This window comes from Phocoena sinus, chromosome 2 (genome assembly GCF_008692025.1).
Source record: "Phocoena sinus isolate mPhoSin1 chromosome 2, mPhoSin1.pri, whole genome shotgun sequence".
Lineage (NCBI taxonomy): Eukaryota > Metazoa > Chordata > Mammalia > Artiodactyla > Phocoenidae > Phocoena > Phocoena sinus.
Window position 1 is genome coordinate 32169494 of NC_045764.1, and position 19211 is coordinate 32188704.

The 19211-nt window shown below is 60.5% G+C and overlaps 1 protein-coding gene across 1 annotated transcript in view; it reads left to right on the top strand.

The window, feature by feature from the left end:
- The first annotated feature begins 1812 nt into the window (after nucleotides 1–1812).
- KLF13 (Kruppel like factor 13) overlaps nucleotides 1813–19211 on the top strand; it is a 45717-nt gene continuing 28318 nt past the window's right edge. The window contains exon 1 of the mRNA XM_032623793.1: nucleotides 1813–2773. Coding sequence (XP_032479684.1) covers nucleotides 2185–2773 — 589 coding nt within the window. The 5' untranslated portion in view covers nucleotides 1813–2184. The remainder of the gene's footprint in view (nucleotides 2774–19211) is intronic.

Genomic DNA, 19211 nt, shown 5'->3' on the forward strand with positions numbered 1-19211 from the left:
ATTATTTGGTCAGAACACAAATCTCTTAAATGTCATCAACACAATCTGCCTGGGAGAAGAATGACTACTTCCTGCCAATAGGAGACCATCTTAGAGGAACCTGACCCAGCTGGCTGGTACAGAGACCCCCCTGAACAGCATGCTGTGTGGTCTTCCCGGGGCATGGACTCCACCAGGGAGAAGGAACTTTAGGGTTTTAGTCACAGATACCCAGGGCGCCCAAACGTCCACACCAGTTTACAGGTCACCATGACATGCAACGCAGAATGCCTGTCTCCGTTCCTCCTTAGTGACCTGGAAAGAGATTTTTCTACCCAGGCCCCAAATTAATTCTGCGACAATGGCTGCTATTAATTTTGTGCGCAGAATGACTTTGTCCCACCCACCCCTCTTCTCCGGTCCGCAGGGATCCAGTGCCTGGGCTGCCCTCCCTCTCCAGGCTCCCCGCGGGCAGCTGACATGTTTGAACGTCCATTAAGAGCTGCAGACGCCGGCCAGTCTCCCCGGGTCAGGGGCTTGCTGCGATCGGTTCCGGTCTCTACCCTCTGTGGTGATGGCCTAGGCCTGTAGCAGAACGGCGGGGGGGCGGGGCCTAGAGAAGAGTGAGGGTGAGGGCGCCGGTGAGGGCCAAGGGCAAGTGGGCGGGGCGGGGCAGGGAGCATTTCCTCCGCCAGGCCCGACAGTGGGTGGGTGGGGCGCGGTGGGCGGGGCCCTCGCAGCCGGTGGCTTTTGAAGCCTCCCCGGCCGAGGTGGGAGAGGGGCAGCCGGGAGAAGTTGGCAGCGGGCCTGGGAAGGGGAGGCGGAGGAAGGGGCCCTGCGTTCCCTAAGCGGCGGCGCCGACGCCCCGGCACGTAGTTCACTCCTGCGAACAGAAGACGCGGTGGACACATCACCCGCGCTGCCAGGCTAACCACCAGCTTGCGGCCAGTCGGGCTCCGGATGACCCGGGCTCAAGGGCAGCGCGGCGCGGCTCGATCCCCGGCCGCCGGACGGTCGGGGAGCTCCGGGTCCCTCCGGCGGCAGTTGCCCCTCCCCACCCGAGACCCCGCTCCCGGCCGGGCAGGGCCGAGCGCCGGACTCAGCAGGGGAGGAGCGTGCAGCGGGCAAGCGGTCTTTCTCGCGGCGAGGCCGCCCAAGAACCCGGCTTCGGCGGGGTGCGGCGGGGTTGTTCCGCGCCGGCTGGAGCGGACACGCCTCCTCGCCGGGCACCTCACTCCGGAGAGGAAAGGGAGAAGCGGAGGCGAGCCCCGCAGGGCGAGCTCTCCGCCGCGCCCAGCACAGGCGGGGCTAGAGGGACAAAGGGGCGCCCTTCAGAGCGCTCGTCTCCGCGCCGGGGTTCAAGGCTGTCACGGTACAAAAGCTCCGACAGGAAAATACCCCGCGGGGTCCCCGCCGCAGAAAGGAGGGGGCGCGGCCCCGCCCCAGCCCGCCGCCCTCGGACGTCGTGCGTCAGCGTGCCCGGCTCCGGGCTCCAATTTCCGCCCCTCCTCCCGCCGGCCAAGGGGGCACGCCCGTTGGCACGCGCACGCCCCGAGGCCGGGTGGGCGCCTCTCTCTGTACGGATTGGCCCTGCCAAGAACCTGAGGACCAATGGCGTCCACCCTTGTCCTCGGCCACGCCTCCTCCCCAGGAGTAGGCGCGTGACCGCTCCATCCCGCCGTTGCGCGCTCCGGGATCCCCGCCCCCTCCGCGTGCGCAGCAGAGCCGCCGCCGCCGCCTGTAACCTGCGCCGCCAGGATGTGGCTGGGGGCTGACGTCGGGTCCAGATGTGGCCCCGGCCCCGCCCACCCCCGGGGCCGGGCCGCCCACACCGAGCCGCGGCGCGCGCGGCGGCTGTCCCGCCTGCCACAATGCGCGGCGAGGCTGCGGCCGCGACTTGGCGCGGTCGTCCCTAACGTCGCCACTCGGCATCCTTAGGGCAGGCCTCCCCTGACGCCCTGCGGGGACCCCACTCGCCCGCGCCCCCCATGCGCTCACTCTTCGGTGCCCAGCCAGGCGGGCGCCTCGCAGACGCGGAGCCGCGCGGGTGACGGCAGAGGCGGCTGCGCGCCCAGCCCAGCCCGCGGAGAGGGCGCGCCGCGCCCCCGCCCCCCGCCAGCTCTCCGGAGGCCGTGGGTGCGGATGCGCCGCTGACGACTCGCAGCGACCAGCAGTGCCGCCCGCCCGCCGGCCGGAGCCCGCAGCATGGCAGCCGCCGCCTATGTGGACCACTTCGCCGCCGAGTGCCTCGTGTCCATGTCGAGCCGCGCGGTCGTGCACGGGCCGCGGGAGGGGCCGCAGCCCGGACCCGAGGGCGCGGCCGCTGTCGCCGCCACGCTGCCCCGCGTCGAAGAGCGCCGCGACGGCAAGGACAGCGCCTCGCTCTTCGTAGTGGCGCGGATCCTGGCGGACCTTAACCAACAAGCGCCGGCGCCCGCCCCCGCGGAGCGCAGAGAGGGCGCCGCGGCCCGGAAGGCGAGGACCCCCTGCCGCCTGCCGCCCGCGCCACCACCCGCCCCCGAGCCCACCTCCCCCGGCGCCGGTGGCGCGGCGGCCGCGCCCCTCAGCCCGGCGTGGAGCGAGCCCGAGCCCGAGCCCGAGGCGGGGCTGGAGCCGGAGCGAGAGCCGGGGCCCACGGGGAGCGGCGAGCCCGGCCTCAGACAAAGGGGCCGGCGGGGTCGAAGTCGCGCCGACCTCGAGTCCCCGCAGAGAAAGCACAAGTGCCACTACGCGGGCTGCGAGAAAGTTTACGGGAAATCCTCGCACCTCAAGGCGCACCTGAGAACTCACACAGGTCAGTGGGGCGGCCCGGGGCCAGTGCGAGTTGCCCGGCCACGCCCCCGGAGCCGCCGGCGGGTAGCGAGGGGAGGTCGGGTCGGGAACGGTAGGGGCCTCGCCCCTGTCCGAGCCGCTTGGGGCTGCGGGCGACACCCCGCGCACCGCGCGAGGCGGGTCCCGGCGCTGGGAGCCGGCGCCCGCCCGGCGACCGCGCCCCCGCCGGGCACGCCCCCTCCCCGGGCGCGCTCGGGCGGGGCCGCGGGGGCGATTGTCGTCATCGGGGCCGGGGCCGGGGGCGGGGACGCCGCCCAGGCCGGGGGGCGCAAGGTCAGGTGCCGGCTAGCTGGGTGGGGGCCGCGGTTGCTTCCCGGGGAGGTGGGCGGCCCGGGAGCCGCGGGGGAGGGGTGTCCTCGCCCGGCCCCTCCCCCGCCGGCCGGGCGCGCGCTCGGGTGGGGAGGGGCCGGTCCGGGCGCGCGGCGGGCGGAGTTCACGCGGGGACAGGGCTGCCTCCAGCCACTCGGCACATTCTTCGCTCTTCTCTTCCTGTAATTTTTCCAGCGCTCTAAGGTTTAATTTGTCGAAACCAGAGCCAGCGGCGGCCGACGCGGGGGGCGGTCCCGGGTCCTCTCTCGCGGCTCTTTGTGGGAGCCCCGCCCATCCGGCCGGCGGGGGCGCGCCGGACCCGAGGGGCTCCTGGGGCCCGCTGCGCTTTCTCCCGAAAGGAGCACCCTGCCTCCTGCCCGTGGGTCTGCGCCGCCCTCCTCCCCGCCGTGCTCTCACCTGCCGGGGCCGGATGCGGGCAAGCAGCACCTGCACGGGGGCGGGCGGGCGGCCGGAGCCGGCAGCCTGGGATCCGCGGACCGCCGCCCGCCCCCGACCCCAGGGCAGCATTTCCCTTCGCGCGAGTCCGGGACTTTGTCGTTGATTCCTCTGTGGTTGTTTTTTGTTTTTTAAACACAAAAGTGGAAACAACCTTTTAATGGGTAAACAACCTTTCTTTCCCAGTTTGGTTTAAAGAATCGTGTATTTCATCTGAGCTTACGCGAACTCTTCTGGACACTTAGGTCTTCCACCTTTGGGACAGTTTTTAAGCCTTTGTACTATTAACTTCGTGATCAAACGTTTCATCTTCTCATTTGTAAGATAACTCACAAACTGATTACATGACTGATTTAGAAACCGCAGTAGTCTTCAAGAACCTAGAGCTGAAAGGCTATTTCTCCCGGTACATTTGGAACTGAGTCGGCCCAAGGTCTGCGGGTGTCAGGTACCGTGGATCTCACGACCTCTTCCCCCACGAGGCTGTCCCCGCATTTCTGGTCCCACGCTGTGGCCGCTCAAACCACGTGGCAGGTGGTGGGGTCGCGGGTGAAGGCGGGCCGTTTCTAGGCTGTCTGAGTCAGAGTTCGGGCTGTGTGGACTCGTGAGGGGGGTGGGGACGTTACTGCAAGAGTGGGTGTGGTCGTGGGGGAGGGGCGAAGCTAGGTTTGGAGCCAGGTGGACCCCAAGTACCCGGGCGGGGCCAGCGTTTGGGGTGCGGCTGGGGTTGAGTACCTCGTTGAGGCGAGGCCAGTACTGGGTAGGGAACTTGACTGGAAAACCTTTCTGCAGCCTCTTTTACTGTGGCCTTCCACCCGGGAGCACCCGGTAGACAGCTTCGCGAATTGCGGAGGGACTGGCCCGGGGCGGGGCTCGCCCGGGCCTCCGCCGCCGGGGGATGCCTTCCGGGTTGCCTCAGCCCCCCTGATCCAGGGTCCATGTGCCCTGCGCAGCACAGGGCAGGATGGCTAGATGCTTGAGTCAGGGGCGCTGGGAACCCGCGCCTTCACAGTGGGGTGGAAGCCAGTCTCTCTGGGGTGCCTGTAAGCCCAAGGCAGCCAGAAGAGGATGGATCCATACTTTGCCTGCAAAGTGCTGTGTCTGTTCTTAGAGCAGGAAGCCGGCCCCAACCTCCAGGTGTGCAGAAACCCTGGAGCTCCACCTCCAGAGCAGTTGTAGACCTCCAAGTCAGGAGTGCACAGGTTTCCCTTGGGGCCTTCGGAAATGCAGATTTCCAGGTACCAGATGTTGACTGCAGTTTAAGGGGTCCCCCAGGTGAATCTGCTATGAACCAAGAATCTACCTCTGGTCCAGGGTACCTCCAGGAAGCCCATTTCCAGGCTAAGCCCAGGTGGGTGTGCAGAGCATAAGTCACTGGTGTTCATAGAGGGGACAGAGGTAGCCCACAGAAGGGAGAGGAAAGGCAAGTTGGCTGCAGGGGGTGACCGAGAGGTGACCCTGGGAAGACCCGAGCAACAGACCCTGGTTTGTGGGCTCCCAGAGTGTTCTGTGGTGGGAGGGGTGGTCTCTGCAGGCAGTGGCTCAGGTCATGCCAGGCCTTTCATTAGGGACCCCCCTACTCCCATAGCGATTGTATGGTGGGGAGTGAATACCAAAATGACCTGTAGCCAAGGAGGCAGTTGGCACCTTGCTCTGCCTAGCTTTGTGACCAGGGACTGGTTCCCAGGTCTCCCTGCAGCTTGGTGATGTCTCCCTTGACCTCCTGGAAGGTTTGCAGGAAACGAGGATGTGTGTACGTGAAATTAGTTTGAGAGTTCCTAGGGTCATCTTTTTTTTTTTTTTTTTTTTTTTGATGTGGACCATTTTTAAAGTCTTTATTGAATTTGCTACAGTATTGCTTCTGTTCTATGTTTTGTTCTTTTGGCTGCAGAGCATGTGGGATCTTAGCTCCCCAACCAGGAATTGAACCCTCACCCCCTGCATTGGAAGATGGAGTCTTAATCTCTGGGCTGCTAGGGAAGTCCCGTAGGGGCATCTTTGACTCTGGGGGAACCTGGGCTTCCTGGCTCTGCTCTGATCTCCCACCCCCACCCCTAACCGACTGCACACAAAGAGCTGCTGCATGTCCTGGTTAGCTCTGTGGCCGTGTGGTCCCCCAATGGTCATCCTAGGAACTCATGACCCTCTGTCACATTTAGGTAACTGTTGATGTTATAGCAAGCTCATGATAAAACAAAACAGAGACACAAACGTCTTTGCAACTTGAGCCCCTTGTTATTTGCTTGTTTGTAGCTTCCCAGCCCAGACCTGGGAGGTTTGCTAAGACTCGCTTTGGGGACTGCCTAGACCAGGAACAGATTTTCTTGGAGGCTGAAGGGCTTTGATTTGAAAATTCAAGGACTTAGAGAAGGGAAGCTCTGGACCCCTCTGAGGGCAGACTCCCCGCCCGCCCCCCGCAGCTGTCCAGGTCGCACATATTGGAGGAGGTTCCTGCCTGTTGTCCAGGATGGGGCGGGGGGCAGGGGGTGCTTGGTGAGCACCAAGCAGAGTGGCCGCAGTCTTTCTAGGCAGACATATCACAAATACATTCCTACCTATTTGTTCCCACAAAGGATTGTTTTCACGATGCCTCTGTGCCCTGTTTTCCCTCCGGCGCTAGTAGCTAAAACCTCTCCTTGCACCCTGGGCTGGGCCCATCTCAGCAGCTCCGGGGGCCTGGCCAGGAAGGTGGGCACTGTGCTGGACACAGCCCCTCCCTCCTGCAGCCCCAGAGAGATGTTCCTAGCCACCTGGCCCTGTGTGGGGTGGGGTGGAAAATAGAGTGAGACTTCACTGTCTCAGCCATTTCCTGTGATAATTGGGGGCAGGATTTGTTTGAAATTTACCCTGACCCACTGAAGGAGGGATTCGATCCCCAGTGAGATTACTGGGGCAAGGATTTAGGTCCCCTCCCCCAACCCGAACTCTGGCTTTAGAACATGGTTTCCAAGCACACTGCCCACCCAGACCCCTGGCAGGTGCTCCCCTGGGCAGCTGCGTTGGAAAGGCAGCCTGTCAGAGTGGAGGGTGGCTGGCCAGGATCTCCTTCGCCCAGAGCAAACCAAGCTGGCACAGGGCCAGCACTTTGTCTAGGACACGGCCAGGCCAGCAGCTCCCGCCCCTGCTCGCCCACAGTCGCAGGCTGCCAGTGGACCTAGTTGTGAAACTCTTCAAACAGTGCAGAAGTGTGTAGACAGAATGTGCAACCCTCCCCTCCCCCAGCTAACCACTGTTGCCCTTTACTGGTGCATCCCTTTCCAGCCCCTTTTAATGGATTTTTGTGTATACACACAAGCACATGCATCCATGGAGTAGGTGATTTAAAAACACACATGTAGGATCCACCAAACACATTCCACCGAGGCTTTTGTCCTGTGTATTTGCTCAGTGAGGCAGCTTCGTTCTTTTTCCTGGCTGCATAGTACTCCAGGGTGCGGCTGCGTGGCTGTATTGTCACTTACCCAGTCTTTTACCTGCTGGAAGCACAGCTGCGCTGCTTTTCTTGTTTGTTTGCTGTTAGAAGCCGTGCAGCAGTAGACTCTGGTGCATGTCCTGGTGTCCAGCTGGCATTCATGTGGGATTGAGACCTGGTGGTGGTAGTGACGGGGGCATAGGCAGCGTTTAAACGTGTGATAGAGCTACTCTGTTGACTTAAAGGACACATTATGTTTTGAAAGGAAACAGGCTGACAGATCTTGGTCTCCCCGGTGCTAAGTTTCCTGCTGTGTCTCTGGCTGACTTTTTTTTTTTTTTTTTAAACTTCTCCCAGTTCTCCTTTTGTACACGTGAAAGCATCATATTGAGAACATTTGCAACAAACTCAACAAAACCATTGTTACTCTTGCATCCCTCACGACCGGCTGTCCTGCCATCCTGACTCAGCTTACCCGGTGGCCCGCAGCCCCTGCCGCAGTCAGGTGTGCCCCCGGGGGCCTCCTGGCATGGCCTGCACTGGGCGGGTGTGGGGGGCACCGATGTGATGCTATTTGCTCCCCCCTCCCCTGGCTGAAAGCGGATTTGAGGCCCCCCCTCCTGTGTGAGCATCTGATTAGGACCACGCTTCACTTAGCCAGAGGCCCTGTGTGTGTGGCTTCAAGCCTCTGGAACCAGCAGGGTTGGGGGCTCTGCCCCTTCAGAGAAGGTGCTGCCGAGCCCACTCGTGGCGGCCCACACGCTTTTAGGGCCTGCCTGCTCTGACAGGCTGAATCCTGAATCCCGGTGGTTGTTTGATTCCTAGACGTGGCATATCAAAATGGCAAGGGTAAGATACGTTGCTGGTGCCTAAAAGCAAGGGAGGAAGCAAACCAAAGGGTTATTCACACACACGCATGTGTGTTTAAATATATAACTTGAGAAACCCCACAAAACCCCACAGCACTAGAGCAGACCCAGGGCATCTGCAGAGGCTGCAAGGTCCTCCCTGCCGTGCCCGGGGCCTGCGCTCCGTGACACCTGACCTTCCCAACAGAGATCTGGAGCTCTCAGGGCACTGTGAAGGTGTGTCTGGTTTGTGCCCTAAGAAGGCAGTAAAAATAGTTTTTAAAATAAAAACTTGTAGGATGACACACTCAGTGCTCACGCTGTGTCCTGCACATCCACGCGGCTTGCTAGGGGCTGGGCCCTCCATTTGCAGTGCTTTCCAGTACACTGTTTCATCTCCACAAGGACCCTATGGAACAGGCAGTGTAATTATTACTGGTTTTTAGATAAGGACACTCAGGCTCAGATGGGTTAAGAAATATGCTGGAGGTTGCACAGCAGATGAGGGTGGAGCCTCCCCACTTTGGGGTGTGGGTGTGCCCGCGTGCCTGTCTCCACCGGGTTCCAGGGAACGGCGGATGAGCAGGGCCTCAGGGTGTTAGAAGCCCAGGTGCCCCTCGCACACCGTTTCCCCCACAAATTCTCATTACTTCTGAAACGTTAAGGGATTGTACGATGAACATTCAAATACTCTTCTCCTCGAGTCATTAGTTAATATTCTGTCACACTTTTTAAAAATCCTTTCTTCCCTTTTTCCCACCTTCCCTCTCTAAATATTATGTTTTCTCCCTCCCCTGCCTCTCATCTCTCTAAATATTACACGTTATCTAACATACAGTCCATATTCAGTTTCTCTAGTGACCCTCCCAGGTGGCCCATACAGGAGCCGGGATGCGGTTAATCACACATTGCATTTGGTTGTCCTAATTCTTGAGTGTCCCTCAGTCTGACACTAAGGGACACTAGTGTGCCCCCCCCCATCTTTTGGTCTTTGGTGCATTGGCATTTTAGGGATCCAAGCCAGTTGACTTACAGAACGATCCCACAATCTGCATTGGTCTCATTGTTTCCTCGTGATTAGATCCACTTTAAACAATCTTTGGTCAGAACTACAATGCAGGTGATGCTGGGCCCTCTGTGCACCACAGTGCTGGATCGTGGGTGAAGGGGTGTCTGCCAGGCCTCTCTGCTGTACAGGGCTGTTCTTTTTTGACAATAAGTGACACTCTGAGACCGTGGCTTTTCAGAGGGCCAGGGTAGGGTGCTGCTGGTCCTTCGCGGAGCCAGGTACCGTGCTGGGGTGCCGTCTGCTCACCTTTATTCAGCCCCTTCTGCCCAGTCCACCTGCCAGGCTTCCGTTCATCCTCCAATGTCCTTGACTGGACAGGTGCTGGGTTTTTCAGGTTTGTTGTTGGAAGTCTTTTTAAAGTAAAAGTGCAGCTCAGGAGAGTCTTAGGAGCTCCTTCCCCCAAACAAACCGGATCCCCTGATTTTACGTTGAATCAGATGTTTCCAGGTGGTATTTGGAGCAGCTCAGGAGGTGTTCGTGGGCACGTTCTTCTCAGTCAGCCCACCCACACCTCGGCTCTGTGCCTGCTGGTGACCTGTCTCCCAGGCCTGGGCGGGTGGGGCCTGCAGCCGGTGACACACTTAATTTCCTGGTGGGTCTCAACCCGCTTTCCAGAAAAAACCCAAATACGGATCTAAGTCCACCTGAGCCTGTTTTCCTTTCCTTTCACAGCCCCAAATGGGATTATTTTCTTGAGAAGTCAATGTCCCGTCAAGATGGGAACAACCTTCTGAGTGTTCGCCTAGCCTGGCGGGTCAGAAGCAGCTGCTGCAGTGTGGCTGGGATGGGACAGTGGGGACAGAGGCCCCCAGAGCCGAGCACTGGGCTCAGAAGGCCTTGGCCACTGCCCTGGGCCAATACAATGGAGGCTGGAACTCTTTAACTTTTTACCCTGCAGGCAGTGATTTGACACGAGGCACTTAACGTAGGACAGAAGGACTCCTCACCCAACCCCGAGTTCTGCCCCACACACACACACACACACACGCGCGCGCGCGTGCGCGCGCGGTACCCTGTCTGTTATGGCTGACCTGAGCATCCAAGGCTAGAGCGTGTTTCTGTGGAACCTATGACTCCCAGTTCCATGGTCAGTTTTACACGTCGGGGCCCACCCTCCCCCCCCCCGCCCCCCCCAGCGTAGAGGCCCTGCAGTGAGAGGGCTGCGTCCCCTCGCTCCTGTGGTGGCTGGGCTCTGCCGTGTCCTCCACCTGCTCCCGGTCCCCTGCCGAGCCAGGTGGGCTGGGGCATCCTCCCCGTTTGCCATGGGCCTCGTGTGTGGTGCAGGCGGCCTGGCCCAGAGCGGCGTCTGCGCTGACATTGTTCTGAACGCACAGCACAGGGCACGCTCCAGGTTTTTACTGTGATGTGTGTGCGGGGGGTGGAGGTGGGGATCTGTTTATTGTTCTCCTTTTTTGAAGTTCATCACGCAAAAAACACTTGCTAACCAGGAACTTGGCCGCACTCTGTGGCCATTGGCCAGTCTGTCCCAAGGTGACCTGTTCGGAAAAGTGCTGAGACTTGATGCCTCAGTTTCAATGTCCCTGCGCTCCTGCCACAGGGGCGTGGCCTGCCTGCACAGATGGGCGACCCGTGGTCCCAGAGCACAGGGCCCAGGCCTGGCTCCTGAAGCCAGAGCCCAGGGCGCGTGGTGGGAGAGCTTTGCTAGTTGGCAGTCACCCGCCAGAGAGCGCGTGGCTCTGCCTGTGTCAGGCTCCTGCCTCGGAAGGGGCTTCTGGCGCCGGCCTTTGTCCTGCAGACGTGGCCAGTGGGAAGGAAGCTCAGGTGTGGAAGAGGGTGAAGCGGTCTCAGGAGCTCAGGGGGCTTCCTGCCCCCACCCGGGGAGGGGCCCCAGCAGGGTGCTGGCTGGGCAGCCAGGGAGGGACCTGGGGCCCGGTATGGGGCTCCTCATGCCCTTGGGTTAAGTTGACCCAAGGTCATTCTCCTCCAGTAGGAGCAGTACAGGAATTTCCTCCTCCTGTAAATTCCTCCTCTGAGCTTTTCACTTGTTTTTAACTCACTTTTGTTGTATAAATGCTCACTAAAAAAAAAAAAAAAAAAAAGATAGAGAACTTGTTTGGGGACCAGAGGAAGAAGCTAAAGTTAATGACAGATCAAAAATAGAGGTTTTTGCAAGAAAGTGTTGGGAAAGAGAGGAACCAGAAAAGGCGCACACAAGCCTCAGCCCACTAGGAGGGGCGGAGCGCGGCCCCAGGGGCCCAGGCGTGTCCTTGGTGGGGAGTGGTGTTTTGCCTGGGCCTTTGGCTGGCTGAGTTGCTCAAAACCAAGTCTGAGGTCAGGGAGAGGGTCTGGGAGGTGGGGGGTTAGCACCGTGGGTGCTCCCTTATCAGCAACAAACCTCACAGGTTTTCACTGGAGGAGGGACAGTGAGTGTGAATGAGTCACGTAGTTGCCACTGATACTATCACTGTGTGATGGGCAGTCTGGCTACTTAGGAGCCCCACGTGCTTCCCTAACTTCTAACCATTGTCCTCCATCCCCAGCCGGCCACTCTGGTTTGCCCACTGGCTGTGGGTGGTCCTCTCCCACTGGGCATGCTGAGTGACATGGCAGGGTGGCGGGGCTCAGGCAGTGTAGACGCCATCCACAGGTCCCCTCCACCCATCACTGAGGTCTCACCGGAGTCCCACTCTGGAAGGATTTCCCCGTGTTTGTTCATCAGTTGCCATTTTTGTCACTGAGCACAGGCGTTGTGGTGTTAGGAGGCCCCCAGGGATTCCAGCTCCTGCAGCCCTGGGTGCCAAGGGTGGTTCCCCAGGTTTCCTTGTCTTTTCCAGAGTGCCCTCTCTGGGCAGCTTGCACGGCAAATCCTGTTTTCAAAAGTTGCCTTGGGAATTCCCTGGCAGTCCAGTGGTTAGGGCTCTGCACTTCCATTGCAGGGGGCATGGGTTCGATCCCTGGTTGGGGAAGTAAGATCCCACATGCTGTGCGGCACAGCCAGAAAATTTTCAAAAATAAAGTTGCCTTGTTGCTTGGCCTAAGGCACTGGGGGTATTCCCCCGGGGAGAGTCTGAGGGCCTTTGCAGGATGCCATCTTTTATGATGATGAAATGTCTTTTAGCATTTTCTCTGAGCCCTCTTCAATGTGGGGCCCCGAGCGTTCACAGCATAGGCTTCGTGATGTCGTATTGGCGATCAGGGTGGTTGTCCTAAGTTACTGTCAGGCCTCTGGGGTTTGCAGGAAATTCAGCCTTGGCTTCTTACAGGTGCTGATTTGAAGCTGTCCTTCCCTGTTACTGGGCTGGGTGTTCCGTGCTAGCATCCTGCTTTGGACAGGTTGCGTCAGTCTTAAGTTCACTCACTTTAGCCTTTGGAAAACGTCACCCTTTCTCTCCCTTTCCCTGCTCGTCTCCCTGACTTACGAACCAAGTGTTTTAACTCCTTCCCATATTCAGCTCCTCCCGTCACGTGTTCAGCACTGCACGGGGCCTCGGGAGGCAGACACGTGTGTGCACGTGTGTGTGTGTGAGCATGCGTACCAAAGCTCAGGACAGTTGTTTCTGTGGAAGGAAGCCCATCGGGAGGCCTCTGGCCAGGTGGCTCCTGCTGCGGCAGGCAGGGGGCTTGTCATGCCGAGGCTTGCCCTGCAGGAGCCAGGAGGAAGGCGCAGTGTGTGTCCAGCTGAGGCTATAGGGGCAGCGCTGGCCTTAGGGTGGAGCGGGCATCCTGGAGTCGAGCTGGAGGTTGTGAATTCCCGGGCCTCAGTGGGGTACTTGTTCTGGGGCCATTCTGCCCTCGATCGGGGCCAGCAGCCTGGCATGGGGGTCTGGCTGTGGCTGGCCGGACGGACCCGAGCTGAGCTCTGTGGCTGCCCAGTGAAGGGTGCAGCCTGGTCCTCACATTTCCTCCTCCCCTTCTCCCTCCACCCCCCTCCCTCCTCCTCTCCTCACACCTGGGGTCTAAGCACATTTTTAACCTGCCCTCAGGGGTTTACAGTCCTCTGCACAGGGGAGGGTCGGTGTGCTGGGGAGCAGGGCCCAGGAGGCTGGGGAGGCCTGGAGACGCCTCTCCTTTGTTCTGTGGCCTGGCTCAGCCCCGGAGACCAGAGACCGATGGGCAGAGGTCTGGGGTGGGGCTGTGGCTTCCTCCTCCATCGTCTGAGCCCCTGGGGACACCCTGGCGGCCCTTCCTGTGGGGTGTTAGAGGCAGTGGCCTAGCTGTTCCTGGTAGGTCAGCATACTCCTACACAGCAGAGGGAGAGGTAAACACTGGGTCCCCTTGGCAACCGGCTGAGCCGCGGCTCAAAGTACTTGTGGCAAGAGAAGCTCTCGTTGTCTCATGTTCCTAGGATGGGCTTCTATTTTGATATTTTTTTTTCTTTAATTAGCTGGAGTGACTAAGATACCAAGATTCCTGACCTGGTTCCTAGAATTTCTTAATAAACATTTATATTCCCTTTACACGAGGCATGTTTCTTGCAGTGATTCATGGGCATTTTCTTTTAAGCTGTGGAGAAGCCCTGGCATGGCAGGGCGGGGGTGGCACAAAGGGCCCCCACTGCTGACAGCTGGCACGGTCGCAGGCCGGGGCGCTGGCAGGGTCCCGGCCCGGGAGTGCTTGCGTAAACACTGCCCCAGGATTGTGTGGACTTGGAGGTTGATGACGCTCCATCGAGAGTTTTGGGGAGATGCCTCTCTCATCTCAGGATGTTCAGAGCCCCATAGCAAGCGTCCAGAAGTCTGTCTGAGCCCAAGCAACGCTCTCCCCACCACATGCCAGGCTCTCCTGGGAGGCCGAGGTATGAACTAGTTTACACCTTGGTACAAGGTGACACTTTGGTGTTTGATGTTAAGCTGTAACTGCTCTCGTCGGTGGCTGGGCTGGATGTCCCATCTCAGTGGGAGTGCCTGAGAGGGTCCGGGCCAGGACGGGGGCACCTCTCTGTGGGTGAGACTTGGCGGCAGGCCTTGCCCTTTACCTGGGGCTGCCTTGGGCTGCCCTACTCCATCCACCTGTGAGTTAGCTCCTGCAGAGGCGCCTGCCCCCACCAAGGAGGTGCCAGGTGAGTCTGCAAGAAAGCTGACCTCACCGATTTTACCATGAGTGGAGCCGACCCAGGAGGCCGTCTGCAGAGGCATGGCAGGTTTGTGTCCACGGGCCCATCTTCACGGGGGGTGTGCAGGCCCCTTGGCTCCCTACCCTCGGTACAGACAGGGCTGCCCCCTGGGCCCCCACTCCGGCCTCCCTGTCGACCCCACGCGTGTAGCTGCGTGGGAAGCAGCTCCCTGCGGAGGGGTCTGTTGGGATCACCAGGGGGCAGGGTGTCAGGGGTTCTGCCTGGCGCCTGATGCCCTGTGCCCTTTGTAAGTCCTGACCGTCTGGACTTTGGACTTGGAGTCCCGGGCTCACAGAAGCTTGACTCCACGTGTGCTGTGTCTTAGTAACCTTGGTCAGGAGTCTCTCAGTGTTTTGTTTTGATCAGAGAAGGGCCTTTTTGTCTGATTGTGCACGGTCATTTGAACAGAGGCAAAGTGCAGTATTGCTGAGGACGCCTGGCCTTGGAGGGAGAACAGACGGAGCCTGGCTCCAGGTTCTCAGCTGTGAAGCAGGCTGGGCACGCTGACCTCTGTCCTCTGAGACTGTGTGTAAGGCACCCATTGGGAGGTGTGTGTTTGTGTGTGGTGTATGTGTGTATGTGTGTATATGAGAGTGTGTGTGTCTGTTTAACCTGTGGGAGCAGAATTTCAGAATGGACAGACAGTTCTGCTGACTTCTCTTTTGGAAAGAAACAGATGATCCAGAACTACTTTTTTGAAGCAGGTGCCAGCTCATGTCTCAGGGCCTCCTGGAGCTGCCCTGTGGCTCTGCATGTGGGTGAGCTGTGTCCCAGGCTCAGCTCCCGCCTGTCAAGTGCCGGTCTATCCTGGGCCACAGAAAGGCAGTGCAGACAGTGTGGCTCCCGAGGCCTGTTGCTATGGAAACCTGCTGCCCAGAGGCTGTGCTTAAGCTAGGGAGTGGTGCCCATGCAGGTGAGCCTCATTTGTTACCAGGTACCAGCCGCTTGGCCCTGGCCACACTCTTTATTTCTTTTTTTTTTGCGGTACGTGGGCCTCTCACTGTTGTGGCCTCTCCCGTTGCGGAGCACAGGCTCCGGACACACAGGCTCAGCAGCCATGGCTCATGGGCCCAGCCGCTCAGCATGTGGGATCTTCCCGGACCGGGGCGCGAACCCGTGTCCCCTGCATCGGCAGGCGGACTCTCAACCACTGCGCCACCAGGGAAGCCCTGGCCACACTCTTTAAAGACAGAAGCCGCTGAACTGGAACCTTTTTTTTTTTAATAAATTAATTTTTGGCTGCGTTGGGTCTTCGTTGCTGTGCGCGGGCTTTGCTTAGTTGCGGCGAACAGGGGCTACTCTTCATTGCAGTGCATGGGCTTCTCATTGTGGTGGCTTCTCTTGTTGTGGAGCACAGGCTCTAGGTGCGTGGGCTTCAGTAGTTGTGGTACGTGGGCTCAGTAGTTGTGGTTCACGGGCTCTAGAGCACAGGCTCAGTAGTTGTGGCGCACGGGCTTAGTTGCTCCGTGGCATGTGGGATCTTCCCAGACCAGGGCTTGAACCCATGTCCCCTGTGTTGGCAGGAGGATTCTTAACCACTGTGCCGCCAGGGAAGTCCCTGAACTGGAACCTTGAGGTGACAGCCCGGGCCCCTATCCCCAGAGCAGCTCTGGGTGTGCCCGCGGCCTGGGGTAGAAGTAGGGGTGGCGCCCTCCACCTCCTCTCTGCTGGGCGTCACTGGTCTCTACCGTCTCGTGGTGATGAGTGGCTATGCCATTCCTGCCAGATGACTCCACCCGGATGGATGGGGCACTCTGGGTGGGGCTTCCAGAAGCCGGCCGTCGTTGGGAGGGGTGCCCACCTCGGGGAGGCTTTCGTGACTGGCAGCTTCTTCAGTCGGAAGGCTAGAGATCTTGTTTGCAGTGGAAGCGGCCCCTTCAGGTAGAGGGCACCGTCCCCGGGGCCAGGGGATCCTGCTCAGGACTGACAGTCGCTGTTTGACGGCCTCCTGGGCTGCTGGTCTCAGTAGCATCCCACCTCTTGTTTGCAGGGGTAGTTGCTCTCAGGAGCTTCGGGCCGTCTGTGGATTTATTCCCCCTTTCTTCTCTCTTTTTTGGGCCACAGCTTTATGTTTTCAGATACGAGACTTGTTTCCTAGAGGGAAGCATGAAAGCGCTCTTGAGGCTGGCTTTTCAGCTGTGGAACCACAGTTCGTGCCCCTTTCCTGCTAGGTTTTCACCCTCGCGTAAGTGCGTTTGGCATTAAGATGCTTCCTGTGTGGTCTGAGGGGACGACATTGAAGGAGTAGGAGAGCTGTATCCTGAGGTGACACCTGGGCACCAGCGTGGCCGTCCTTCCTCTGTCCTGGCATCTCGTTTCAGAGGACATTTGTGAGTGCCCCAGCGGGGCAGGGGCTGTTCCAGGGGTTTGTTCGGACGGAGGAGGGTGCTGAGGACCTGTGTTCCTCCCCTGCTCGTGTGGGCTGGAGTGACCCAGCCCTCGGTGTGGAGAGACCCCTGAGCCCGGCGCACCCAGCACTCCCGTAGCTTTGTACCTGCCAGACCTCCCCCTGCCCGGCCACGGCCAGCAACACCTGAGCTGCTCCCCACTCCTGCCCTCAGGAGGCTCACCTGCTTGGGCAGGCAAGGAGGCGCGAATGGGGTCCAGCCTTGTGTGGGGACCACAGCAGGAAGGCGCTTCTGCCCTCACATGTGCCCACCTGTGCCGGCAGCACTCTGGGCCGCAGTGATGCCGACTGGGATTCATGTGTTAGGGTACGATTTCCAAGCACAGGAAATGACCAGGGAGGGTTTTTTGCTCACATGGCCCAGAGCTGGTAAGAGCCGGCCAGCCAGGTCATGGGATGCTCTCTGGTTTGCAGGGTCCAGCGGTGGCCCCTGCTGACCCCTTGGAGGATGGAGTCTCGCAAAGCCTGGGGCGGATGGCCCGAGGGCGCCTTGGCTCCCAGGCCGGGACTGGCATCTCTTGGTCCAGATTCCGTCTATCTTCCTTGGGGGCAGAGTTGTCCCTCAGGGGCCCCTCCCTGCCCACTGTGCTTGGTGCCTGCGAGGTCAGGTGGGAGCCTGTTACTCCTGCCCCAGAGGCAGGCCTCGCGCCCCTCCCTCCTGTGCAAACGGGGAACCCGGTTTGTCCTGACATCTGGTCCAAACCCCCCCTCCCCGACTCCTGCCCCGGGGCTGGGGGTCAGCAGAGTGGTTTCCTGAGCGTCTTCTTCACTGCCCTCGCCCCCATTTTCAGGCCGGGGCCGTAGCACAGACGTGTCCCGTAAGTCCAGCTGGGCTGCTGGGAGCAGGCTGGGAACTGGCCGCCGCTGGGTGCTCGGTATTTGGGGTGGCCTGCCCCTGCCCCACCCATGTGGGCCTGGCTCATGGGGGGTTACCCCCTGCTCCGGAGCCTGGCCTGAGGGGCCTGTTTCCACCCGTGAGAAGGGAGAGCTCCGGGAGGCCTGGGCTGTCCTTCGACACTCCTCCTTGAGGCCAAACGCGGGGGTCACAGGATCTGTCCTAAGAATGTGGAGAATGAGTCCTGGTTCTGAGGCTTACAGATTTTTTTTCCCTAAACGCAGTAGAACCTTTCTGTCAGCACATCTCAGTGGATTCCAGGGCAGTAAGGAGCCGGAAGGATGGCCGGCAGGGGTGGGGCGGGAGGGGCTGTGGTCAGGACCCCTCTGCGCTCCTGGAGGATAGTGCTGGCTGCCCCAAGGCTGGCAGGGTCCTGCCTCTACACGGTGGGCCGAGGTTCAGCGCCCGAGGCCGCAGGCTGGGTGCCCTGACGCTTGGGGCCGGGCCGGGGAGTTGGGGCCTGTGGTCTGGTGCAGGTGCTTCCTCTTGGGCCTTTCACAGGCTTGTGGTCGAGGAGGCAGTGATGGGACCCGGGCCACACCAGGGGGCAGGGTCGGCCAGCCAGGAGGCACGTGAAGCCACACGCTCCCGGGCATTGAGGTCCCAGCCCCCCGCTGCAGCCCGGCCCGGAGGAGGAGAGAGAAGGGCTGCGGGTCAAGGTGACAGGGCCAGGGCTGGGGGCTGGCCTGGCCAGTGGCCCACACGGACCCACGTGTGCAGCTGTGTTTGTGGGGTGCCTGGACAGTGCTGGGGCAGGGGGCAGTGGGGGGTTCTTCACGGTCCCCTGAGTGCCGCCGAGACCCTGCCTGTGGCTGGCATTTCTGTCCCTAGAGGACTTGGTGTTGCACGGCCAGCGCCATGCGGCCCTGTCCCTGTGAGCTGCCCTGGGCCTGGGAGGCCTGCGCCTCTCCCACCGTGGGGCCCTGTGCACAGCGTGTGGTGAGGGCACCCTGGGGTGAAAGGAGGCACTGAGTGAGGGTGAGGAGTGGGTGGGGTCTCGAAAGGCGGAGAGCTGAGCCGCTCCTGCTGCCCCGGCCCCTTCACCGGCAACAGTGGGGGGCCTGATGTCCCTGCTGGGCAGCACCCGCTTGGTCTGGGGTTGTTGCTGCCGTGAGGCCGAGCTGAGTCCCCGCAGCAGGTGCGGGTGGGTGCCTCCCAACACAGGACACTGCTGACCCAGGGCACCCGCTCAGCTGGCTGGTGGCAGGTCTCCGTGTTTTATCCGCACCTTCCCATGTATGACCAGGAGCCCTCCTGGGTGGGCCTCAGCCCCCACTGGCTCGTCGCCTCTCCTACCCCGTGGGTGAGGTCAGTGGTCACCGACTCTGATCCCAGTTCTAGGGGAAGGGCGTCGGAGGACAGGCTTTCCTCGTACCGTCCCGAGCACCCGAGTGTGCCCACGAGCCCCAGTCCTGGCAAAGGCCCCTGCCGCCCAGCACCCGGGTGAGCCTCCAGCCTGTGTGTCCCCACAGGAACCCGACCTTCCACACAGGACACCAGGTCGATGAGCTGGGGCTCCACTGCTTCTGGGAAGATCACCCATCTGTGGTTGCAGAAAGTATCCTCTTCCTTTTCCTGACCTCTCCACCCCACCCCACCCGCCGCCACACACACACACACACACACACACACACACACACACACACTCTCTCTCTCTCTCTCTCTCTCTCTCTCTCTCTCTCTCTCTCTCTCTCTCTCTCTCCCCCCTCCCTCCCTCCCTCCCTCTCTCCCCCTCTCTCCCTCTCTCCCTCCCTCCCTCCCTCCCTCCCTCCCTCTCTCCCCCTCTCTCTCTCCCTCCCTCTCTCAGCTCAGAGCGCCTCCTTAGCACCAGCTGCCTTTCCTCCCGGGCTGGTCCCCATCGCCTTGGTGAGAAGTAAGACGGATGTGCTCAGGACTCCTCCCCATGCCACCGTCCACATTCAGTCACCCC